This window comes from Neomonachus schauinslandi, chromosome 1, assembly GCF_002201575.2.
Source record: "Neomonachus schauinslandi chromosome 1, ASM220157v2, whole genome shotgun sequence".
Taxonomy (NCBI): domain Eukaryota; kingdom Metazoa; phylum Chordata; class Mammalia; order Carnivora; family Phocidae; genus Neomonachus; species Neomonachus schauinslandi.
This window is the reverse complement of record NC_058403.1, coordinates 194771954-194797294: the sequence shown is the minus strand read 5'-3', so window position 1 is coordinate 194797294 and position 25341 is coordinate 194771954. Positions and strand designations below refer to the sequence as shown.

At 55.7% G+C, this 25341-nt stretch overlaps 1 protein-coding gene across 4 annotated transcripts in view; it reads left to right on the top strand.

Moving 5' to 3' along the window:
- TEX264 (testis expressed 264, ER-phagy receptor) overlaps positions 1-24552 on the top strand; it is a 30235-nt gene extending 5683 nt beyond the window's left edge. For all 4 annotated transcript variants that reach the window (XM_021694964.1, XM_021694966.2, XM_044916983.1 and 1 more), the window contains exons 4-6: positions 7086-7307; positions 20405-20573; positions 23957-24552. In XM_021694964.1, coding sequence (XP_021550639.1) covers positions 7086-7307; positions 20405-20573; positions 23957-24249 — 684 coding nt within the window. In that variant the 3' untranslated portion in view covers positions 24250-24552. The remainder of the gene's footprint in view (positions 1-7085; positions 7308-20404; positions 20574-23956) is intronic.
- Positions 24553-25341: the final 789 nt, after the last annotated feature.

The window sequence follows — 25341 nt, the reverse complement described above, 5'->3', positions numbered from 1 at the left end:
CAGTCCTGGGTTCTGATTCTGTTTCATCACTGTCATGCTGTACGATCTTGAGCATATCACATAATCTCTCTGAGCCTCTGTTTTTTCATCTATAGAGCTATGTTAAGGTATCTGCTTCATATGTTGTCTGGCAAGAATTAAATTAGGTGACATAGGTGAGGCATTCATCCTACCACCTGGCCCTCGATAGCTGTTTAACAGCAACAAAAAAGGGTGGACAAGACATTCACGCTAATTAGGTGCACTTGGGCATTAGGCTGAGCACTCATGACCCAGGCCTAGACCCTTGGCCTGGTTGTGGACATCTGGCTGTCTCAGAGGGTGAATGTATAGGTTAAAGTGGTCCCTCTGATCTTGTCCCTCTCAGTCATGGGTCACTCGAGAAGACACCCGTGTCCACATTCAGAGCTAGGTCATACCCTGACACCTGGGATAGCTCAGGGATGCTTAGTCTCCACCTATTCTGGGAGCTGGGTAGTATATTCTCTGCCTAGCAGGGATTCTCACAGAGGGTTTAGGGGACCATGGACCCCCCCCAGACTTCAGGTGCTCATGGCTATCACAGACCATCTGGTCTATAAGGACCTGGGGCCTCAGGGTCCACACTGCTGATGTGATAGAGGAGGAGACTGAGGATCAGATAGCAGGAGTTGAGGTATTGATCTCACATAGTTCACTCATACTTTTTGCGTTTATTTAACAAATGTGCCACACTGCTGGGCACTGGGGCACTGTGAAGACCAAAGGGCCCAGCCCTCAGGACCTCTCAGTGTGGGTGTATCAGGGGAGCCTGGGTGAGAGACCCCATCCAGTCCTGGGGAAGGCTAAGAATCCAAGCCTTCTCCCTAGGCTGCCTCCCTAAGCAGTGTCCAGCATGGGGCCCTGCATATTTTGGTTCACAGACGGAGGGGACAGGATGTAGGCTGAGCTGTTGTGTGGCCCATCCCCACACTTTTTCCATCCCCAGTGAGCACAGTGGGAGCCAGAACCTGCTTCTGTGTGAGAGTAGGGAGGAGTGAGGCTCTTTCAGGTCTGTGAGTGGGCAGGGAGTGACCAGGTGAGAGGTGGCCACCTACTATCTATCAATGCTGCCCTTCCCCCTTAAGGTGTGAACTGACAGCTCTTTAGCCACTCCCCTTCTAGGCCTCAGCTCCTGGCCTCAGCAGGACAGGGGGAGGCTGATTTCTGAGAAAGGCCTGGGGGAGGCCTCACTTGGTCTGGCTGTGGGCGCAGGAGTGACACAGGAAAGGGCACCACCAAGGCAAGGTCATGGCCATCGCTGTGGACTCTTTCATGTCAGATGCTGTTTGAGCATATATATCTCGTCAGCTCTGTGTCTTGAAGGGTCAACATGTATATGTCAGTCAACTCCAGATCCTGGAGTTCTGTATGGAAGAAGTTGCAGGGTCTGGGCAGCTGGTTCTTGTTGGGCAAGAGAAAGGATTCCATTCTCCATCCCTGAGGGCCTTTGGAGAGGTAGGAGGAGGAATGAGGGAACATGTGACAGGAAGTGGACCGACCCTGGTAGTGGCTCATAGGTGTTCTTCTCCTCTCCAGGGCCCAGCATTCTTGGAGTGCAGCCATTTCCTCTTCTAAGTACCAAGGGAAGGGGTGAGTTCCAGAGTCAGTCACTGATCTCTGCCTGCCCCCTCCCCAGTGTACATGCAAACACACACGCACACATACACGCACACATGTGCGTGCGCACACACACACACACAGATCCAGTTACGTTCTTGTAAAGCTGGAGAAGAGTCAAAATTGCTCTGCCCTCAGCCCTGCTTTTGAGGTGGGGTGTGGGGTCTGCGGCCTGGTCCCTCGGGGAGCCTGGGGTTTTGGAGGGGAGGGAAAGAGCCAGGAGGACCCTGAGTGGCTCACTTGATCCTGGCCAGCTCTGGCCTGCAGATAGGCCCTTCTGGGTCAGCTGCTATCACTGTGCCCATGGACCTGTCCTGTGTGCCATCCTGGCCCTCCACCCCCTGCTCCACCCTCTGCTGCTACCGCCTCCACTGCAATTTGGGCCTTAAGCAGCCTGTCTGCCTGCCCTGTGGGGAGCCTGGCTGCGGCAGGTGGGGCGTGGCAGCCAGTTCAGTTTACCTGGCTGAGGCCCAGGTATGGAGCAGATGGGGGAACTGGTGGTGCTTGGGTTCTGCCTTTAGTAAACTGGGCTGTGTTGAAGCTCCCTTTTTCTCCTAGTCCACTGAGAGTCAGCCTGGGACCACCAAGTCTGCAGGGGCTAAGGCTGGTAAGAGTGTTGATTTAGGCCTGTGCCACACTTCCCCTTTAGTGTGTGTGGGGATGGGGCCTCCCTGCAATCCCTGGAGGCACTGAGACCACATGGAGCCTGGGAGGGAATGAGGGTGTAGGATTGCCCAGGGTTGACCCCTCAACAAGGGCAGTGGGAATGTGGGCTCTCTGATGTTTCCAAGGGCCCAGGCCATTCCCTACCCCAATTACGTGTGATGGTTTTCATCCAGATGGAGTCCAGGCTTTTGCTCTGAAGCAGGTTAACTGTGGGGGGCAGCCCTGGAAAGCTGCCTTTGGTAGGGAGTAGGGCTGGGGTGTAGGAGAAGAGGGCTTTGGACTCTTTCTGGGTTTGAATCAAGGCTCCACTGCTTACTAGAGTGTGATTCTGAGGGAGTCACCTGGTCTTTCTGAGAATCCCTAACTCAGGGGTTTTGTTTTTCTGGGGACTAAATAATGAGGATAAAGCCCAATACTTGGCCCCCAGTAGATGCTTAGTACTCTTGGTACCCCCTCCCCCGGGCCTCATGCCACTAGGACTTTGTACTTTTGGGAACCCTGCTTGCCTGCCTCTGGCCTAGCCTCTTGCAGGATGCCTGGGCTATGAGAGGAGGCTCAGCATAGGGATGGTCCATTATGTAGGCCGTTCCTAGCCAGGGCTTATTTCTTAGGCTCCCAGGTGGCTTTGCGTCCTGTGGTGCAGCTCTGGAGCCAAGTGCCTGGGTTCGAATCCGGACTCCAACACTGCCTTGCCGTGTGGCCCTTTCTGAATAGCTTTGCTGTCTGGGCCTCAGAAACAAGAGTTGATAATGGTACCTATTGCACAGTGTTGTTTGGATTGAATGAGCTTATACGTGGAAGGCAGCAACTGGGGCAGATGGTGAGCACCTTGTCAGGTACCAGCTGTTGTTAGGATTATGCTTGGGGGTGAAAAGAAGGCCTTGAAAGACTTCTAAGTGAGAGTTCCCAGAAAGCCCCCAGGCCCCCCTTTGGAGGTTGGCATCCTGCTTACTCACCTCCCCTCCAGCCTGAAATGTGGGTCCTGTTCTCTGGCCCTGCTGTCTGTGTCACCCATATCCTGACTAGTGCCAGACCAGCTTTTGCCTTTGGATACCACCTGCTTGGGGAAGTTTGTGGGGCTTGGTGTGTTGACCTGCAGCACCCCAAAGGTTAAATGAACCCACTGTTCACCCTCCAGTAATGAACAGCTGCGGCTGCACTGTTCCCCCTTGGGGGTACCAGTGCCAGTGAAGGCACTGTCCCTACTTGTCCCCTTACCTTGGGCAGCTTTGGGCTGGGTATGCTGGCCAGGAGGAGTCGAGGCAGCTCGCTGGGCCTGGGATCGGCAGGCATTGCAGCTGTCTTCATCAGATGTTGCGGGTCCTAGATTGGCCATTTCTACTGAACCCAACATCTGGGTTTGGTCTGGACCAACTGACACCATTTTTCCTTCCTGGATCCTGGAAGATACCAGTCTTGCCCAGTTTCTAGACTCAGTGAAGTCTTAGCCAGGCAGGGACTCTCTTTTCACTATGGCCTCACCAACAGGGTCAACCTGGCACTATGAGCCCTCTGGTAGGAGCACTGGGGCCAACCTGTACCCAGAAGCTTTAGGTTCCAAGCGGACTGCCTTCTTCTCACATGCCAGGACTCCAGAGGCCTCACAGCTCTTGTTCTGGGCACAGGTACCTAGAGAAATGACTGATATAGGGAGGAAAGAGAGCAAGCAGATGGAACTGGGAAGCCCAGGCTGACCTCCTAGGGTCAGGCCAAAATAGAGGCATTACATTGAACTAAGGTGGATGGAGTTTGTAGCTATGAGGACACTCCTTTGTCTTCTAGGCCCTTGACCTCAGTGGGCCATTCTCCTGGAGGTGGGCATGGGCTCTCCAGGGAGCCCAGGGAAGCCTTCCCCTGCTCCTGACCAGCCTTGCCCCTCCCCAGCTGGTCTTCAGGCCTGTTCCATCTCCTTGCTGGTGCCTGGTTCAGCTGCTGAACTCCAGCAGCTCCAGCTGGTACAGCGCTGCTTAGCAGGTGGTGGGCTTGCTGAGTAACTTCCTAGGCTGCCCTTTAGCTACTGGCCAGGGCAGAATGGTGCAGGAGGTATCCTCACTCGTGGAATTGAGGGGTTGCTCAGGCAGAAAGGGAGGGCCTGAGGCTGATACACCTCCAGGATCTCAGGAGTCCTGTTTCCTTATTAGCTTCTTCCCTTCCCTGTGATGGGAGTTCCTCTTTTGAGATAGAGGAAGAAGAGGTTTGCTCATGTGCAGGGCCCATGTGTGCATGTACAGGCATTCATGTGCTGTTGCTGAGCATACCCCAAGAAGTTCATGTGTGCACAGGATCCTGGACCTTTCTGCCTAGAAGCCTGGAGTGGTGGGGAGAGATGGAGGGACCATCAGTTACTGTGCAGCACAAGGCCTGCTCCTTCGGGTCGGCATTTGGGATCAGAGAGGAAGGGCTGCTTGGCAGGGTCCATCAGAAGGCTTTGAGGAGGAGGGTTGAGCTGAGTCTTGATGGATGGGCAGGAGTTTCCCAGGCAGAAGGGACTCTGGAGTAGGGTGAAGAAGGACATTCCAGGCAGAGGAAGTAGCTTACGCAAAGGCAGGAAGCATGGAAGGACGTGGCATGTTTGGGGAGCTGCAAATAGTTCTGTGTGGGCGTGTGCAGGGTTGTGGTGGGAGAGGAGGTTGGCAACGTGGGCTGGGCCCGAGCCTGGATCTGTCCCTCCCTCTGCCACTCAGATACTCAGTGGACACCTGCCCACCTGGGTTCTGGCCCTTGCTGGGGCCTGGGGATGCAAAAAAAGTGCTAGGCGAGTGTGTGGACAAATCCAGGCAGTATTGTATGGACCACTTAAAACAGTGTTGCATGCTGGGCTTGAGAGTTTCATTCTAGAGCAGAATTGGGAGCCACTGAAAAGTTATAAGCAGGGTCATCACGGGTGTTGTGGTGCTTTTTACGGGTCAATGAGGATGTTGAGCTTGGGAGCTCCATAAAGGCTGCTGAAGTGATCCCCGAAAAGACCCTGGGACCCAATCCTAGGTAGGCAAGAGATGATCAGTCAGGTGGCTTTCCATCCATTTCTCCATCTAAGCTATATTGAATGTTTCTTTTGTACATCATAAGTTGCTGGGGTCAGGATCATGGTGACTGGCATTGCCACAGGCACACTCCCTCCGTCTGTCAGCAGGAGGCCTTGGCACCGCCTCCTGCCCCAAGCCTTGGGCATGGATGGAGCAGCTGCACCATCTATAGACGAGAGATGGTACTGCACTTGGCTCCAGTGCCTCTGCCTGGGTGGGGTGGGAGCTGTGTCAGGCCAGTGAAGTGACTGCTACCAGGTAGAGTTGATGGAGGCAAGAGTTTACAGCAAAATGTTGGGGGGGGGTGGTGACACTGAGCTACCCTGAAAGGTTCCCCAGGAGGGTGCTTGAGCCTGAAGAATGGGCAGGGAGGAGCTATGTGTTCAGAGGTTTGGGTGACTGGGCATTGCAGGCCAGGGGTCACTTACCGGGCCTGTGTCATAGCTGCTAATAACCAACAACATTTACAGCACTTGCTGAGTTCTGTACCACGCTGAGCCCTCATATGGAGAATCTCATTCAATACGTCAATTGTGTAAGGGACTTGGGCTCCAAGAAACGAAGGGACTTATCCAGAGTTACACGACTCACAGTTCACACCCAGTCCTGCCTTTCTCCAGAAGTTGTGGTCCTGACCGCTGCACCATAGTGCCTGCCAGTAAAGCCCTGAGCTACGCTTAATGACATAGGATTCAAGGGAGCAGCAAGGGGGCCCTAGCTGCAGAGAGCTGGGAGTGACCCCCAGGGACTGCACAGAAGTGAGAACTTGGAGTCGGGGCATGAGTCCCAGGCAAAGTGAGACTCTAAGGACAGAGCTGGGCTGGGCTGAGACACCCCTAGGGGATTGTTGACAGGGCTTGGAAAGAGGACAGAAGCAAGAACAGGTAAAAATGACTTCATGGTGCAGGAAGGTATGCCAAGAGAAGCAACTGGAGGTAGAGGGAGTTTGAATTTAAGGGTCAGTGGGCCCCAGGTAGTGGGAGAAAGGGACCTTCAAGTAGAGGGAAATCCAGGATTGATGGCACAAGGTCTGTGATGAGTGTCTTAGATTCAGGATCAGATACCCCTGAGGGTATCAGGGGCTGGTGTAGATTCAGGTGGCAGGAGATGATACAACTTGGGGCCTCTTGATGCCAGAAGGAGAGGTGAGTGCTGGGCCTTGCAGGCCTGGGGCCAGGCCTAGGAAGTGTTAGAGACTCACATGGAGCCCCGCCTGCCTTGAGTTTATGGGATCCAGGAGGGTGAGGGCAGCTAGGGAGGGGATCAGAGTGCAGTTACATACAGGTACTGGGGGCCCAGGGAGACTTGGAGGGGAACCAGCAGTCTCCACCTGAGCCAGAAGGGACTTGGCAAGTGTGTCAGGGCTTGGGATGGAGCACGGGTTGGAGAGGAGGTCGGGAGGCTCTGGATTGTGGCTGGCCCAGCCTGAGGGATTGGGGAAGAGGATCTCAGTTTCATCAGCAATCCACAGTTCAGTGTGGTCCCGCTTCCTGCTCGCCCTCCACAGCACAGGGCCTGGCATATTTGTTGGAGGCATAAAGGAAGGGATGGATGAGTCCTGCAGCAGGATGCCAGAGGCTGGGGCCACAGATCAGTTCCAGAAAGAAAATACTCTTCTCCATCGTGGTATCTGGGCTGTGGCCTGTTGGAGCTGGTGGTTCTGCCAGGCCTGAGCTGGCACAGAACCCAGGTGGCAAGAGTTCTGAGAGCCCCCTTCCTTTGCCCAACCCTGACACCCGTGCTCTTCCTCCCCAGGTACCCCCTGAGAAGTGCCGCTGTGCAGTGGGCAGCATTCTGAGTGAGGGTGAGGAGTCACCCTCCCCTGAGCTCATCCAACTTTACCAGAAATTTGGCTTCAAGGTGTTCTCCTTCCCAGCACCCAGCCATGTGGTGACAACCACCTTCCCCTACACCTCCACCCTGTCCATCTGGCTGGCTACCCGCCGTGTCCATCCTGCCCTGGATGCCTACATCAAGGTGAGAGGCCTAGTGTATGTGTGTGTTGGAGGATAGCCAGTCCTTTGGGTGGGAGACAGGGAGGACTGCCTAGGCTGGGAGGAAAAGCTGCCTTTGGGAGGGCAACACCCTGGGGCCTTCATGGAGCAGGTGCCTATAGAGCTAGGAAGATGGGCAGAGGCTGCTGGCATCTATCCCAAATGCCCAAGACCTTGTGGGTGCCAGAGCATCTATTAGGAGCATAGGGAGCTTGTTCAGAAACCTAGCCTGGTCAGTTCAACTCTGGCTTGGACCAGAGCCATTTTTAGTTCTCAGCCCCCACTCCAGGCTCAGATGGATGGACAGGTCCACCCTAACCCTTTCCTGCTGGAGGCCCACAAAGCAAGAGCCCTGAGGCTGTGGCTGGCAGGCCCCAGATGTTGATGTGTTGCCCCGGGCCTGGCCCCTGCATGGGCTTGTGCAGCAGCCCTATCTCCTTTAGTTCCTGACCTGGTCACTGGCAATGCTGGCAGACTGGCCTACCTGGAGGAAGGAAGAGAGCCAACCACCAGGAGATCTGATCGGGGGTCTTTGTGTCCAGAGAGATTTTTTTTTTAATTTTCCCTGTTGCACATCCTTCCTCCTCCAGAACATTTTGTAAACTTGGGTTTTAGGAAATGACCCAGTTGGGCTTGAAAGCAATTGTTTATTCATCCATTCAACTTGAATTTATTGAATGTCTATGTGCCACGTACAGTGCTGGACACAGTGTGAAATGTTGGTATGTGAGATACACATTTACAGCAAATGGTAGAGACAGGTAATAAATGTCAGACAAGGGGCACCTGGCTGGCTCAGTCAGTACAGCATGCAACTCTTGATCTCAGGCATATGAGTTTGGGCCCCATATTGGGTGTAGAGATAACTTAAAAATAAAATCTTTAAAAAAAACGTCAGACAAAAATGGGATACGTGCTAGAAAAGAATGGTGAGGAAGGTCAGGGGACCAACTTGGATAGAGTGGTCAGGGACAGCCTCTTGGAGGAGGTAACCTCTCAGGTGGAATCCTGAAAGAGCCCTTGGAGAAGGGGGTAAGAAGAGCGGAGTGGGAGCATGGGTTTGACCTAAAGATGGTGGAAAGTCAGGTTCCTTTCCAGCCAGGAAAGGAACATGTGATCTGAGCCTCTTAGCCACACGTGTACAAGACAGGTGCTCTCATCCTGCGCAGGGTGGGACCAGATCCCAGATCCCTGGGGCCAGTGGAGGTGCTTAAGAGGCTGTCAGGATTTCTACAAGAATGGTGGTTGCTTGGACTGGGGCAGTGGCTGTAGAGGTGCAGAAAAGGTGGAAATTTATAATCTGTTTTGGAGGCAGAACTGATGGACTGGTGCACGGATTGGATTGGATTGGATTGGATGTTGTGGAGGGGCTGGGAGGGCAACCAGCTCTGTCGACTGTGTAGTGGGATGCTGTCTGAGAAACAAACAGGAGAAGAAAGCAGGAATTTGAATTTGGTGGATTCGAAGGAACCTGATGGCTCTCCAGAGCAGCCTGGGGGAAGGGACGAGGCCTCGGTGATAGAAATGGGAGCTCAGACAGGTGTTGGTTAAGGAGGTGAAAAGAGTCTGGTGTCAGGGCTAGGGAATGAATAACTGGGTCACCAGCTGTGGCCTTGGTGGTCAAGGACAGGAAGAGAAGAAATAGGACAGTTGTTGCTGTGGTAGGGCAGGGGCACGGGGAGAATAGAGGTGGAGTTCCTTTGTGAGCTGGACAGTGGCAGCCAGAAGGGTCCTGAAGAGGAGGTGCTTGCCTGGGGGTGAGTTGGGCGGAGGCTGAGGGCGGGGTGAGGCAGGAGCTGGGGTAGCTGGCTGGCGGTAAGGGTAGGAAGGCAGACATTGGTGCCTGAGGCCCGCTCAGCATGCGTCCTGAGGGGGCCTCAACTGTTTCACCCAAGAAAGGCTGCTGGGCAGTGTCTCCAGTCCTGTTGGTGCCATCTTCAACCTCAGGATTAGAGGGGCACCCCTGGGAAGAGACTTTCTGGGTTCCAGACCTCAGAACAGGACATGTGGCATGTGGTGTGGTGGCGAGCAGCTCAGCCACCAAAGCCTTTTCCTGGCTTCAGGGGTTTATTTTTAGACACCTTTGTCCAAATTTCCCGGCCCCTGACAGCTTCACAAGTTGCCTGGTTTTGACGTCACTTCTTTGATGAAAGCCCTTCCTCCTTCCTCCTCCTCCCGTGGGAGCCTGTCAGCTGTGCTTGATTCTACTTGGGGTGGGGGCTGGAGCAGGGGGCTACCATTCTCTTTCCTGCCTTCGGTAAGGAAGCCAGGGGTACAAGAGAGAGCAAGGGGCTTTCCGGGGATGTCTGTGAGGCACGCTGCTGTGGGCTCGGCCACCAGCTGGGAGAGTGAGGGAGATGCCAGGCTGCCCACGGTAGAGGCATGGCCCAAGGTGCTCTGAAGTCACCTCTGCCCCTGTGTTTAGCCTGATCTTATGTTCTGGGGAGCATACCATGTGAAACGAGGAAGGGGCTGAGCCTGCAGTGGACAGGGGGGTGTCCCTGTGCCTCTCTCAGCCTGGAAAACAGAGAGAAGAGAACATAAAGCGCTCTCCCACACCTGCCCGCTTCCCCACTGCCCTGGGACCAGAGAAAAGAGGCTGCTAATGAGCCTGTGGGCTCTTCTGACTCTCCCAGCTCTGACAGCTGGCTGCCTCTCTGTGTGTGTGTGTGTGTGTGTGTGTGTGTGTGTGTGTGTGTATTCGTATGCGCGCCCTTCTCTCTGGATCTGAGGCTGGGTCTGCTGTGGAGGTGTTTCAGATGGAATGACGGCAACCATCGGCTTTCTGATTCAGGAGGGGTGAGGGGTAAGGGAGACCAGTAGCCCTGCTGCCAGAAGGATGGGAGGGAGGGCTTGGTAGGCTGGGGCAGGGGGCAGGGGTGAATAGTCTCAGAGCTTTGGGTGAGGGAGGTGGAGAGTAGCTGCTGTCCTGGCAGCTGCAAATGTGCCTGAGACTGGGGCAGGATTGACCTCATGGGACAGAAAGGTCCTGGAGGTCACTGTAAGGAACCCAAAGAGAAGCATTTGTCACGTTTCTGTGGGGATTCTAGAATGATGTATAGATCCCAGCTTTGTGATCTGGCCAGCCTTACCCAGCTTGGCAGCCTGGCAAGCTGAGCCATAAGGGCTAGAACTCTGCCTTTCTTCACATAAACCACCGGGGGGCTCCAGGCAGAGCAATCTGGGACAGCGTCTGTGTGAGGGGATGCCTGGGTACCATGTGGCTGTCATTTTCTGTGGAAGATGCCCCAGCTTTGTCAGGCTGCTCCACCAGAGTCCAAGGAGGTGGAGTCCTTGGACAGGAGGAGATCTCCCCCCTGAGCCCCAGGAAGGAGAGGTCTTCTGGCAGCTGCATTAGGGAACTGAGCTTCCTTCAGATTGTAGGGCCACAAAGGAGATGGGGCCCAGGCAGGTGTCAGCCCAGAGCAATAGGCAAGGGCCCCAGAATTCACTGCAGGATAGAACAGTCTTAATGAGTGTCCAGGGAAGGTTTGGGGCACCTACAGCAGACTGGGACCGAGTGAGAGGTCTGGGGATCCCTTGTGTGTGAGAGGCCCCTGAGCTCAATTCCTGGCTCACAGCTATCTATAGCACTTGGTGGGGAGGTCATTGAGAGTGTTAGACTGCCCAGCCAAGCCCCCCTGTACCTGACTTCCTCTCAACAGGATCCCTAATCTTCACAAACCCTTTACCCCAGGGTCTCTGCTTTCCAGGAGTTTTCAGGGGAGGGTCCTTGTGATGGTTGGATATCTTCTCCTGAATTTAGGGAGACACAGGGCATTGTCCATGTGGAAGCTGGTTGGCTGGGAAGTGCAGGCAGGCCTTGGGGGTCAGATATTGGCTCTTCCTCCACAGAATTGTGGAGAAGCTGGGGGAAATGGGGGCAGGGTGGATGTAGTGAGCTGCTTGGTTGGGGCGGGGAGTCTTGGTGGTAAAGTTCTGGGACAGCTGGGTTGATGGAGTTGTCTTACTAGGGGGTTTAAAGTGGGCAAGAACCTCAGATCATAGTTCTCAGACCTCTCTGGGGCAGGAGCCTAAGGCTATGCTGAGGTGCCCCCGTGGCTTGGCTGCCAGGGGTGAGGGGTTGCACTTGGACCCTTACTTTGCTTCAACTGGACTAGCTCTGCCTCTGGGTTTTAGTAAACCAGATGACCTTGTGAGCTTTTGTTTGGAGGAGGACATCTGAGATTTATAGTGGTTTGAGACCTCTGTCCTCAGAGAAGTACACAGCTGGGCAGATGCCCCCTCCAGCCCTGGCCAACTGCATGTCTGTTGCAGATCTTGAGGACACTGTGTGTGGCAGCTGCAGTGTGAGTGGAGCTGGGAGGCACCAGGGCTCATCCCATGTGTAGGCAAGGGGCAGGGCCTGGGGGAGCATGACTAACTGGGAGTTGGACCTGAGGGGAGCCCTGCAGTTCTCCCTGGGGTGGTGGTGACTGAACTCTTGAGTGGTAGATATCAGATGGTGTTGTCATAGGGCAGCCAGCTGGGGACTAAGGAGCAGGGGCCTCAACAAGTTCCTCCGGGAGTGAATCAGCCTCTTGAGCTGTGGGAGTCTGTTGCTTCCTCCCAGCAGCATGGTCAGAGCCTGGGGTCTTGTCCAGTGGCTCAGAATCATCTCTATGTGTTTCCCCTTAACCTGCCTGGGTAACTTTGAGGGAGCCAGTGGGAGAGGGGATTTGAGCTCACTCTGGGTCTAGAACACCAGTGGGGAGCAACATGGCCCTGACAGTGGGATTCCAGGTGAGGATGCTCTGGTGGGATGTGAAATCTGGGGTCATCTCTCCGTGCCCATCACCTTTGCTGAGTAAACATGGGAGGGTTTGGAACTTTATTATTCATAAGGAAGGCCCCCTGGCAGTACCTCAGCTCAGTTGTTTACTCAGCAGTTATTTACTGAGCCCTCTTTTATGCAGCATTGTTCAGGGGATGGGGAAGCAGTTAGAAGGCAATCATAGGGTCTTTTTTTTTTTTTTTTTTTTTTTTTTTTTTTAAAAGATTTTATTTATTTATTTGACAGAGAGAGACACAGCGAGAGAGGGAACACAAGCAGGGGGAGTGGGAGAGGGAGAAGCAGGCTTCCCACAGAGCAGGGAGCCCGATGCGGGACTCGATCCCAGGACCCCGGGATCATGACCTGAGCCGAAGGCAGACGCTTAACGACTGAGCCACCCAGGTGCCCCAATCATAGGGTCTTAATCAAAGCCCACATTCCCATCATTTTACAAATCGGGAGACAGAGGCCTGGGGAGGGGAGGTTACCCAAGGTTAGTGGATGAAGCTGTGGCTGAGTCCAGACTGGGTGCCCTGGGCTGAGGATCAATCTGATGACTATATGCTTTTTGCCACTTTGCACCATCCATGAGTGGGGCCGGGCCCAGGAGGTTCAGGACCTGTCATGAATTTGGGATACACTTGGGATGGTCCCCACGGTGGGCCTGGGATGGCAGCACAGTGGGCCAGCATCTAATTGACCCTCTGTTTATAGGCCTGATGGGCAGAGTCAGGGCTGAAGCTGCTGGTCTGGGATTCAGCTTGGGGAGCCAGAAGCAAAGGGCAGGAAGAGCCTGGCTGTCCATTTGCTCAGCAGGTGCCCATTAAGGGAGACATTGGCAGTTGCTCTGGGCACAGAGAGCAGCTGCTGCAGGTTCCTTACTGGGGCTCCAGGGCCAGCTCACTTGCCAGTGCTGCCACCTGCCAATTGGCCTGTCCCAGCTCAGAGAGGAGAGCACTCTCAGCAGCACCGGGCCCTGGGGCTGAGTGACAGGCCTCCAGAATTCTTTCCTCACCCATTTCCCCCAGCCACAGGGTCTAGCCATGCCCAGGCAGAGTGGGGTGGGGGTTGGGTAATGGATTCACCAGGGAAGGCAAAGCAACCTTTGGAAGGTGGTGGCATTTGGGCTCAGCCTTGAAGAAAGGATAGCATTCTCCAGGTGAAAAGGCAGGTCAGGCAGAGTCACTGATTTGGGCGTGGTTTTTCTGTACATTGTGGCTGGAGTGCAGGGAAGGAGCAAGAGTCGGACCCAGGAGATGAAGCCGGGTCCTGCATGCTCTAGGGAGCCAGTGATGGCATCTGAGCAGATGAATGATTGCTTCAGGCTGGGCTTTGGAATAGGACTTTAGCACAGGGAGATGGGGAGGGAGAGCTGGAGGCCATGTAGCTGAGCTCTGAATGACTTTCTACTCCCAGATACCCTCAAGCTAAGAGAAGGCCCCCACCTTACCAGGGCTTGGCTTCCCTTACTCCCCTTAGGGAGCTGCCCCTGGATGCTGAGGTGTGGGGATACCCAAAGGAGGCCAGGTGTCTCCCCACTGCCAGCCTAGGCCCTGGAACGTGTTCCTCAGTCTCTCTGGCTTTACCTCTCCCCACTCTTCTACCTCAGGACTGGAAGCACAAAGCCAGCCTTTGCTGGGGCGGGCGTGGGAGCCACCACTCTGGAAATACCAGCTCACATGTGGTAGCTTGGCAGCCCTGCAGGACCCTGGGGGCTGAGGCTTGTCTGGATGGTACTGTGGGATTGGACCGTCACCAATCCAGAGGGAGCCTTCTTCCCCAGGCAGATGGGAATTACCGAGGAAGAATTCTGTTGCTCTTCTCTGGAAAGCTTGGGATTCCAGGAATGAGGGAAGGGGAGGGATTTTGAGGAGGGGGCTTTCCCTCCAGAGCAGAAAAACTCTGCCCTTTAGTGGAGCCCTCAGATAAGGAGAAGTTAGCTGTCTGGTTATACAGACCGGAAACCTAAGGCTCCGGGGGAAGGGCTTTCCTGGGCAGGGGGCTGCCTAGGCGGAGGGCAGAACTCAGAGTTACCAGTTGGAGATGAGAAATTCAGGGCCACTGCCTCCTCACCTACCTCCTCTCCTTCCCCCTCTCCTCTTCCTCCTTACTTGCCCACCTGTCCTTCCCCTCTGACACTTCTGATGCCTCTGGCTCCCAGGTGCTAGGCTTCATGGTTCCATCTGCACCGAGCAGCCTTCCTGCTGCTGGATAATCAATCAGTAGCATTTTCATCAGCCTGTGAATGGGACGGGGCTCAAGGTCCTTGACTGCGCAGATGCTGCAGAGAATAGCTGGATGTTGGAGAGAGGTGGGCTGTGGAGCCTACCATGGTAGCAGCAGCATCTGGGAGTCTGTGGCTCCCCTCCCAGATTTGGAAGGGAGAGTGGGGGATCCCAGGGCTGAGCCCCCAAGTCTCCCATAGGGCACTCACCCTCAGATTCCCCACCCCCTGGTCCTGCTCCACAAGGGCCCAAGAAGGCCAGAGTGGGACTGAGCCAGGGTTGGGCCCTAGCGAGGGGAAAGGCTGGGCTTGGCTGCAAGGTCAGCGGCTTCCTGGTCCAGATAGGTGCCAGGGTGCTTAAGGGCCTGGGTCCCCTGTGCCTGCTTAGAGGGAATCACCCTCCCTTGCTCCTCAGTGCCCCAACCCACCCTGGTCTGATGGCTGCTGAGGCCCCTTCTCGAGCTGCCCAGGAAGCCAGGGCCTGGGTGCACAGGAATATGAGCAGAGGTGTAAATTGCATGGCAAGCTGTCAGCTCTGAGGTGAAAATGAAAAGTCTTGAGGCAGTGGTGCCAGCAGGCACAGCAGGCTGGGGTGCCAGGCACGGCGCCCTGCTTCCCCACCCCTCTCTCCCTCACACCTTCCCCTTTTTGCAGTCTTCCCCAGCCTCCTGCCCAGGCCTGGCTCCTCTGCCCTCCCCTCCCCTGCCGTTTGAGGGGCTTCCACATAGACCCGACCTCAAGAGAGCCTTCATCTGTTGCTTCGGTTATATTTCCTAACTGGCTTACTGGTGCACAGAAAACTGGGCTCTGCTTTTTTTGTTAAATTTGCGACTTAACATTCGTGGTAATTTCTCCAACTGATTCCTTTTAGGTTTTTCAAGTATATAATTATCTTTCAGTGATGGTGTTTTTATTCACCTTTTCCAGTTTCTCACTTCTTTTAGGATCATCTGTTCCAATCTCTTTATTTTATAGTTGGGGATATTGAAACCCAAGGAGAAGCTACCTATTTGTCAACGGCTAGGCTCTGGGCTCCTGCCCGAGCTCTCTCTGCCACTTCTGTGCCCTCACTTCCCTCCGAGGCAGCTCCATCTCTCTTCTTGTTTCCTTTGCCCCTCATTTTCATAGCTTTGGCCCCTACTGCTACCAGGGGGAGGGTGCTCATCAGCCCTCGCAGGCTCTCCCTGCTGGCATGGCAAGGCCCCCAGAGCTGTCTCCTGCTGTCACCTCCTGCCCCACAGACAGGTTTAGGTTCTGGGCCAGAGGCTGTTGGGAGGCCCAGTGGGGATGAGAGGCAGCCAGGGAGAGGGAAGTTGACGGAAGTTCCTGGGCAGAATAATAACAATGTGCCACATTCTAGCTGCAGCAGTGCCTGCTGCGCCCTCCCCCATCACTTTGCACGTGCGACGCAGACCAGTCGCCTAAAGGGCCTCCAGGGTCTGAGCCCCCACTTGCAGGGAGTGCTGTGTGCAGGCGGGTGCACGTTGGTGTCTGTGTAATTAAAAATGAGCATGCCTCACTTCACCCAGTGAGGAGACGCCACCACCTGGGGTGGGATGCAACAGCTGTTTGCTGGCTGTGTGGCTGCCCAGCTGTCCAGCCTGGCATGGAGGGATGGGCAGGCCTGGGCAGCCCCGGGTGAACAGGGAAGCCAGGGCCTCTCACACCAGTAAGGGAGGAGGTTACGGGGCCGTGATTGGGTAGAGACAACAGAGCAGAACTCATCTTTTTCTGGGGCTCAAGTGGAGGTGGGGGATGTGCGACCCAACCCTTGGCCTGCACCCATTGCCTCATCCTTTTGGGGATTTGAGGCCACCTAGCACTGAGCAAACCCAGCCTCTGGGCAGCCTGGGAGTAGGATCCACCCTCAGTCTCCACCTGGACCTGACCTTTTCTGCCCCACAACCCCTCCCCACCCCTAGCCAAAGCCAGGGTATGGGTTGGTTGGTGCCCAAATGGGAGTAGTTCAGGTTTTCTCTCTCCCCCCTCCTCCCTTCCCCTGATGCAGTATGAACTCCCCGGGGAAGCACTGTGGGTGCTGTGGAGAAACCTTGGCCATCTAAGCCTCTGCAGGGGTCCTGAGCTGTGTGGGCCAAATTTGTGCCCCTCACCCAGGAATGAGCTCAGCCTGAGGTGAGAAGAGAATCTGTGGTGTGTTCCCAAGGTAGCTGAGGCAGTGGCCCCATGGTGGCCTGTGTATACCGCTCCTTCCCTGGTGTGCCAACACTCCCGGTGGGGCGGGGGGAGCCCATGTCAGCACAGTAGGGGTATTGGGGGAAGTGCTGCTGAGGTCCCCTGGAAATCCCTGCATTGTGGGTGGTGTTCCAAGTCCCCCTCTTGTTTCTGCTGTGGAAAGCAAGCCTTGGAGATGTGTTTGAGGGACTAGAACTCCTGAATCCAGTTTCTAGCAGTTCGTGGTGGCACCTTAGCATGGTGACTTCTTCCTATTAGGTGGGGAGGATTGTGGATGTCTGCATTTCTTGGAGAGAGACCTTGTGGTCCCCTTGATTCTGTGTGGGAGTGAGTTGCTCTGGGTTGTGGCTTCATCAGATGGCCAGTAGCTTCAGTGGCCAGAGTAGGCTCCCCTGTGCTGATGATGCTTCCTGGAGCCTCTGGCTGTCTGGGCTCTGGGAGGGGGTGTGCCCAGGGCTGGAAGGATGCCAGGCCCATTCAGGCCCCTTTTCCCAGCAGTACCAGCCCAGTGTGGCATTGACTTGGTGTCCTTGGCCCTTGGCAGTCTGTTCTGCCCAGGGCTCCCTGGGGCTAGCTGAGGGAGAAGCAGCTGGTGTTGCCTTCCTCCAATGATTTTCCAATATTTATCAGCTCACTGACATGCGGCCCAGGCCACAGCTCCTGCTGTGTGGTGAGGACCTGAGAGCTGGCCCATGGTTACCCTCTCTTCCGTCAGAGTCTGTACCTGGCTGGGAGGGAAAGGTCTTGTCCTCTGCCTGATCATTTAGGGACAGGGTTTATGGCTAGTCCTGTCCCTCCTCCCCTGCCCCAGTCCCTATTGGTCACATTATTGCTCTGGGGGCAGAACAGGGAAGGGGTCTTGAGGGGCCCCGGGGACAACTATAAACCCCTCTCTTGCCTATCAGCTTGAGTTGGAAGTTTGCGCCTTTGCCTTCTTCCTGCTCCTCTCCTTTGCCCCTGAGTCTGAATTTTGACAGGATCTGGCATGTGCTAAAATGATTTGAGGCTAAGCCGTCAATGAGATTTTTAATTAGCTCCATGCCTCCCTCCACTGGGGAGAGCCAGGGGCCCGCAGGTGGTAGGGGTAGGACCAGGCTGGGCTTGGGTGGGAGGCTGCCCCTCCAGGGGCCTGGGGCCAGGCTTGGGCAGCTGGCACTCCCTGTGTGGGATGCTGCAAGGAGGGAGAGCTAGGCAGGGAAGGAAGGGCTGTGTAGCCAGGCCAGTTTTCTCTCTCTCCTCTGTCTCCCCTGTTTCTCTGTTCTCCCCGTTGGCTTTGAGATGAAGGCGACGGCAAGGATGGAGGATGCAGTTTCCATGGCAACGGGGCTGTCCACAGCCAGGCAACTTCAGAGCCGGGCTCTCCGGAGGAGGCAGATGCGCAAAGCAGCCGCAGAGCTGCCTCCCGCCTGCCAATGAGGGGGCTGGCAGAGCAGGTGGTAAGGGTGGCTGCCTGGTACTGCCCACCCTGATGCCCGGCCTAGAGCAGAGAGTGAAAAAAGGACTACTCCCTCTTATCATCCCTGTTACTTCCAGAAGGGAAGCTTCAGGCATGTGGCTTGAGTGTTGACAAGGGTTGGGGTAGGGTTCCACTGTCCCTGGAATTTCTTGGTGGTCATAGGTTCTGGTTCCTGGGAGCATCCCCCAAAGCCAAATGTCTGTAGCCCTTGAGAGATGGGCCACCAGGTTGATGACCACTTAACAGATTTCCTCTGGACCTTTTGAATGCCCAGAGACAACATGGGCGTGTTGGTGAAAACCATGCCCTGATTAGGTTTGGGGGCCTTTTTCTTCCCTCTAACTACCAGGGAAGGACCTGGATCTTCTTCAGGGAGCCCCCTGACCCTGGGCTTGGTGACATGGCTCAGTTCACTGAGTGGGGCTCAGGTTTGGCAGATGCTTGTTCCCAAGTGCTGGCCGTAGAGTAGCCCCAGAGCCTGGCAGCTCCTGTTCCCTGACACCGTGTTCTTGTTCCTGAGGACCAGGGCTGGGTGAGTGTGTGGGCAGCTGGAGAAGCAGAGGCAGCCGTCGGTGTGTGCAGAGATGGGAGGGGCTGGGCATGTGGACTCATGAGGTGGCACAAAGAACACCCAGGTTGGCAAAAAAAAGTCCTGGACTCAAGCTATTAAAAATAATGACTTTCCTCCACTGACCCTGGGGTATCAGGGGTGGGGTGTCCTCTCTCTGTTTGAGCACATGAAGCCTTAGGGTGCAGGGCCTTGCTTGGGTTACCCATGCAGTCAGACTAGCTGAGCTGCAGCTAGACTTTGGCCAGGCCAGCTACCTCCCCTATGGGCTCCTAGACAAACCCTGTCCCCCAGTGGCTGCTGAACACTCTGGCTCATAAAACTTCCGGGCTCACCTTTCTTCTTGTCTTTCCCTGGGGGGGGGGGTTCATTTTTTACTCCTCTTCACTGCTTTAATTGGAAGGGGTTCCTCAATCCTAATGTTGGCCAGGCAGGCGGACAAGTGGAGTCCTAGAGTGGCTTCTCCCTACCAGGCGATAAGTCTTTCATTACTGCTAAGTGGAAGGCTCATTTCAGAGCTCGTGGTGAGAGCCAGGCTGGTGCTATAAATAGTCGTGTTGTGAAGGTTGGCGGGTGAGCAGTGACAGGGCAGGGGCTTCACAGTCATCTTAGTGGGTAATTGCGCTCCATTGCAGGAAAGGGGGGCAGGCTGGGGAGCAATATGCTCTTGACCCCTGTTCTGATTGTTCCTGCTTGCCTTGGTGTAGCTCTGGCATGCGTCTGTGCACCATTCCACACACACTGGGGGAGGGGAGCTTTGGGCTCTGGGTCCAGGCAGAGGGGAGTGCCTGTCTCAGAACTCGGGGCCCTATAAACTGGTACTTCGGCCCACTGGGGAGTCAGGATAATGTCCAGTGCTAGTTCTACTTGTCCTGCCTACCCCTCTAGCCTAGGGTCTGCCTCTTCCCCCTTGGCTGAAACTGGGCAGGTGCTAAAAGAGGTTGGAACCAACCACATCTGATAGTCCTGGAGGTTGGCATAGACCTGAACTAGGAGGGAATGGGAGTGGAAGAGGGGTTTTGCTGGCCTGGAACCCCTGTCTAGGGTTTGTCAGTAACATGTCTGCAAGGGCAGGGGCTGGAGGCCTGAGGGTCAGGGGCCCTGGCCTTTCCTGAGATCTTGGGGTCAGTCAACATTGTCCAGGGTGGGAGGAAGTCACAGCCAGGGGATCCTGAGATGGGAAGTCTAGCAGGTCAGAATTTGGCTTGGCTTGGCTTGGCTTGGGTGCCTGGGGCCATAGCCCATGGGGTCCCTGTTCCTGGGGTAGTCAGGTGCTAAGCATCATGGCTCCTTGAGACTAGTGCTTTTTGGAACAGCCTTTTGGTTGCAGATGTATGGATAGGTTGGTTTACTGGTGCCAGGGGCAGTGCCAGTCCCCTGGATTCTTTTTTTTTTTTTAAGATTTTATTTATTTATTTATTTATTTGAGAGAGAGAGAGAGAAACAGCATGAGAGGGGAAAGGGTCAGAGGGAGAAGCACGCTCCCCGCCGAGCCAGGAGCCCGATGTGGGACTCGATCCCAGGACTCCGGGATCATGACCTGAGCTGAAAGCAGTCACTCAACCAACTGAGCCACCCAGGCGCCCCCCCCCCGCCGATTCTTTTGTCACCTGTCCTAGGGTGTTGTCTGAAGGACTGCTGGGTCCTTAGATCACTGCCTCCTGGAGTATGGGGCCCTGCCCTTAGGGTGCTCTGTGTGTGCCTCCCTCAGCAAGGGTTTGGTACTTGGGGGAGATTGAGGCAAAAGGTGGAGCCAGTCCTCTGGGAGGGGGTGAGTAATAGATAATAGTTCCTAGGGCCTCTTAGGGACAAGTGGGTCAGAAGCCCTGTAGGGCTCATTCTACCTTCTGCCACTTTCTGACAAGGAGCGGAAGCTGTGTGCCCACCCTCGGCTGGAGATCTACCAGCAAGACCAGATCTATTTCATGTGCCCACTGGCACGGCAGGGAGACTTCTATGTGCCTGAGGTGAAGGAGACGGAGCGGAAAAGCCGGGGGCCTGCAGAGGCCAGTGACACCCAGATGGATGGCACAGGTATGGAGGGTGGGGCCCTGTGTGGAGCCTATCCCTGGACATTGGGGGGCATGGTGGAGGAGGCTCCTCTCTGGCTGGGCTGGCACTGTGGGTATCCAGGCTAAGATTGGCAGAGGTGGAGGAAGGAGACCTGCCTACCCCAGGACCCACATGAGAATTGCGTTTCTAGATACGTGGATCCATGCAGATTGGGTTCACATATGTTAGCACTGGCAAGGATACAAAGACACAGATACAAAGACCCTGCCTGAATTCCCTCCAGATGCAACGGGGAGTACCCTTGGAAACAGATGCTCATGGGAGGGGGATGGGGCTGTTCAAGAAAGGCATCACTTGGGTGGGGCTCAACAGGAAATAAGATTGGCACTGGATCTGGAAGGTAAAGAGGAGAACAGGGTGTTCCCAGGACGGAGCCCTACCCAGAGACAGCTGCTTTCTCCCTGCTGAAGAACAACTAGAGAGCATGCAGGGGGGGCCAGGAGATCAGTGCCCTGCCCCTTCCACCCCAGCCAGCCTTCATCCTCCAGGTCCAGGCCAGCTGGTAATTTGCCTGCTCTTAACCCACCTCCCTGCCGTCACTTCTTGTGACCCTGGGCTGTCCCCAGGAGCAAGGGGGCCTGCTGGTAACATCCCAGGGGGCCCAGCCCTAGTCCCTGCTGCTGGAGCCTTGTGTGACAGTGGCGGTCTATGACCTGTGGGAGTGGTCCACTCCCCCCAGTGGACAGCTGGGAGGAGAGTAGCTGTCCCTCCTTCTTTGGGAGACTTCCTCTGTCCAACCAATCTCCAATAGCCAAGGTCACCCTAGAGAGGCGTATGTTGTGGTGGGGGGTAGGGGTACTGAGAGGCAGTCTCTACTCCCTAGAGGCCGTGTCCAACACAGTTAACTTCATCTGCTGTTTAATTACCTCCATGGGGCACTGTTCCCACCCGCCTGGTAATGCCCGGCAGACATTCCTACTGTGAGCACAAGACATGGCACAAGGTCAGCAAGCCCAGGCAGTCTCCAGGGCAGGAAGGGAGAGTGTCTTGACCTTCCTTCGACCTCCCTCTGCGGCCTGCACTCCAGTCCTTGGCCCACCCACCCAGCTTCTCTCCCAAACACCGCCTGCCAGGGGTGTTGAAGGACTGCTTGGCACCCGCTACAACTGGCTTCAGCGGCTGTCCCATGCCCCCAGCGCCTTGGCCTGTGTTCCCCACTAACCTGCCCGCCCACTCCCTGGGGGGCGGCGGGGGGTTAGGGGTCTGCCCACCTTTGACAGGGTCTGCCCTGACACCCAGGAAGGACTCTGAGTGTGCCTGCCAGGTGCATGCCATTTGCACGGCAGTGTGTGCTGGGCGCCTGGCTGCCCAGGGCTTGGCCTGCCCCTGACTGCCTCCCCACTGGGTCCCCCACTTGGGCTAAGAGGTGAAAGGGGGTGATTAGCTGCCTTATGCCTGTTATTACAATGATGTATTATTTAGCTCCAGAGAGGCAATGAATATTTGATCTTGCACTGGCTGTGGGCAGTGGAGGAGGGAGAGATTGGGGTGAAGGTGGCAGCTTCATTCTCTGCCCCAGCAGCCCTGGAGACTTAGGTGCTGCCCTTCCTTGCCTGGCCTTTTCTGCCCTGGGACACATGCCCAAGACTCTGGAACTTCCTCTGGTGCAGACCTTGGTGGGGCTGGAGGGATGCCATTTCCCTGCCTTGGACTTATTTGCCAGAAGTGTCCACATGTCCCCACAGGGGCTGGCCTCATATTACCATACTGGGTGCCAGCCTGAAGGGGCATCCCTGGGCTCCATCCTCTGATTATTCCTAGCCTAGGAGCTGGGAGAGGAAGGAGTCAGCCTCCTGGCAAGCAGACAGGTTCCCATACCCAGGTTCCAAGAGAGCCATTGGGTAACCAAGAGAGGTGGGCTGGTGGAACATGACAGTTTAATGCGGCCTAGGAGCCCCATTTCATTTGTTCCTTTCAGGCCTGCAGCCCCTGGGGCACTGATTATCCCCATTTAAGGAGTGAATAAGGGGCTGGAGTCCTGCCCCAGAGTCAGAAGGAACCACCCATAACTCAGGGTAAAGCTCAGGCTCACTCTTGGCTGCCTCTATTCTGGGAGCCATGACTGGGGCCCCAGCAAGAAGAGGACCCTGGGCCAGTAGGCTGGCACTTCCATCTTCTCGGGGCTGAGGGAACTGGAGGAGCAGATCCCAAATGCCCCCCACACTTATTTTAGTCCCCATCTGAGGTGCAGTGAAAGTTCCAGGCCAAGTCCAAATGCCAAGCAGTCCCCAGCTGCTCCTGGCTTGGGGCTACGTCACCATGGAGACAGGATCTGGGCAAATTGGCCCATCCCTCACTGTTGTTTGACAGCTGCCCCTCTCCCTCTCACACAGAAGGGAGGCATATCAGCCTTCTCTCAATCTGGATTCCTACACAGTGGGCCTGAGCTCTTTGTCCCTTCCTGTTCCCCCTCCCACCCCCACCAGCTGTTGTCACTGCCTCTGATCTGGGGAGGTGAATTGAGGGGTTGCTCCTGGACAGGGCAAATGAAGTGTCTACTTGCCTGGAGGACGTGTTAGGGTGGAAGGAACAGACTGGGAGGGATCTGGACCCTCAGCCCTGTCTCAGGGCTTTCCAGCTGCCAGCAGAGTGCTCTCATGGTCCCCTTCTGCTGCTTTGTGGCTCAGGAACCACCAGTAATGGTTGGGGATAATTAAGGGCTCCTCTGGGGTGACCCAGGCATAGGGGAAGAAAGCCCTTAAAATGCTTTATCCTAGTACCCTCCTTCCTTGCAACTGGTTTCTCCGGACTTCTGCATCCCACTTCTCCCTGCCCTAGCTGCCTCCTCAAATCAGGGCTCAATGGGGGCCAGAGGCTGAGGCCAGCTGCCTTCCTGGATATGGCTGTTCCTTGGGGAGCCCCACATGGGGGAGGGGACAAGAGAGTAGGCCTCCTGGTCCATTCTCCTGTCCTCATGCCTTATGGGCACTGTCTATAGCTGGCCTTGGACAAACCTCTCTCCAAGCCTGAAATGAGGTGTGGAGGAGGGGACATTACTTGAATCTCTTTGTTCTACCCTCAGCTCCTCACCTCAGGGCTGAGTGGTCCTTAATGGACTGTTGGGGGGTGGGGAGCAGCAGGCTTTGTGGGAGCGCAGGGAGTTGTGAGGCTAACTCAGGGGGAGGGAGAGGAGTGCACAGGCCGCCCTCCCTCCCTCTCTCTGTGCATGCAGCTCTGGTCAGGGCAGAGGGCAGCTAGAATGAGCCTCCTGAGCTAGGGCCCACTTTATTATTCACGAGCACACTGTGCATGCTGGTTCCTGAGCAAGTGGTAGGGTGTCTGTCCTCTCCCTGGAAGAGGGGATGGGGGTCCTAGTTAACGTGTGTTCCCTCTTCCTGGCCCAGGAGCTGATACGATGAGTGACACAAGTTCTGTGAGCCTGGAGGTGGGTCCTGGCAGCCGGGAGACTTCAGCTACCACACTGTCCCCTGGGGTGAGCAGCCGTGGCTGGGACGACGGTGACACCCGCAGTGAGCACAGCTATAGCGAGTCAGGCGCCAGTGGCTCTTCCTTTGAGGAGCTGGACCTGGAAGGCGAGGGACCCCTGGGGGAGCCAAAGCTGAGCCTTGAGGCTGAGCCCCTTGGGGCTTCCAAGTGGCCCCGGGAACCTAGTACTCCTGAGAAGGGTGAGGAGTAGCCCTAGGCCCACACCCTCCTGGGGTGCATTTGCTAAGGAACTGAGAAGACTCTCCAGTCCTCTTCCTCCTTCACCTCTCAGGCCCAGGCTGGGGCCAGGGGTCTCGGGGGGACCTGATTTCCACTGCCCCGGGCCCTAGCTAAGCCTTCTTACTGGCCTCTTGGCTCCCAGGGCCAAAGGAGCCAGGGACTGTATTCTGCACCCAGACCCCGGGGCTACCGCCCCTCTGACATGTTTTTTCAGAGTCACATTGGAGCTTCCAGGACTCAGAATAAAGCAAAAGATTTTCTCGTTTCACCTGGATTTGGGCTGTGCATTTGTGTGTGTATTTCACCTCAAGGAGCCCTGTGCAGATAGGCTGGGACTGGGCAGGAGTACCCCCAGCCTGAGGGGAGGAGGAAATATGGCAAGGTACTCTGGGGTGAGAGGAGGAAAGCGGTATTGAAGGCCCTCCACTCCCGGCTTTGTGGCCCCAGGTGATGCCTGCTCGTCCATTGCAGCAGCCCCAGAGGCTCCCCCAGGCTGCTGGGCAACAGGCAGAGCAGGTCAAGGGGAGAGTGAGCCCAGCATGGGGTGCCCTTCAGGGCTCAGGAGTGGGGAGCTCACAGCCTGCCTTTGCTTCCAAGGGATGCCTTTGTGTCTGTGGTTTGAGTGTGGCTGGGCTTATGCTGGTATCTGCTCAGCAGGTGAGGCTGTCCCTACTTGCCTGCCAGTGTCTGTGTACCTGCATGTGTACATGCACACATGCGTTTGGTTCTGTGTGTGTAACCATGGATGCGTCCGCTCGTGGTGGCAAGCTGGGCCCAAGCAGGCAGTAGGATATGGTTGGGGCTGGGTACGGCTGTATTTGTGCAGATGGCTACATGGTTATGTGCACGTGATGCTGTTAACTGTATGTGACGGTACTAATAGGGGTGTGAGACTGGCTAGCTAGGAGCATCACTCTGGGGGCTTTGTCCATATACAGCTGTCTGTGTGTAGCTATGTGTCTGTGTACAGCTGTATTGTGTATTCATGTGTAAAGCTGTGTATTTTTCTGTGTGTCCAGATGTAAAGCTATAGGTCAGTTCAGCTGTGTCTGTGAGTTTAGCT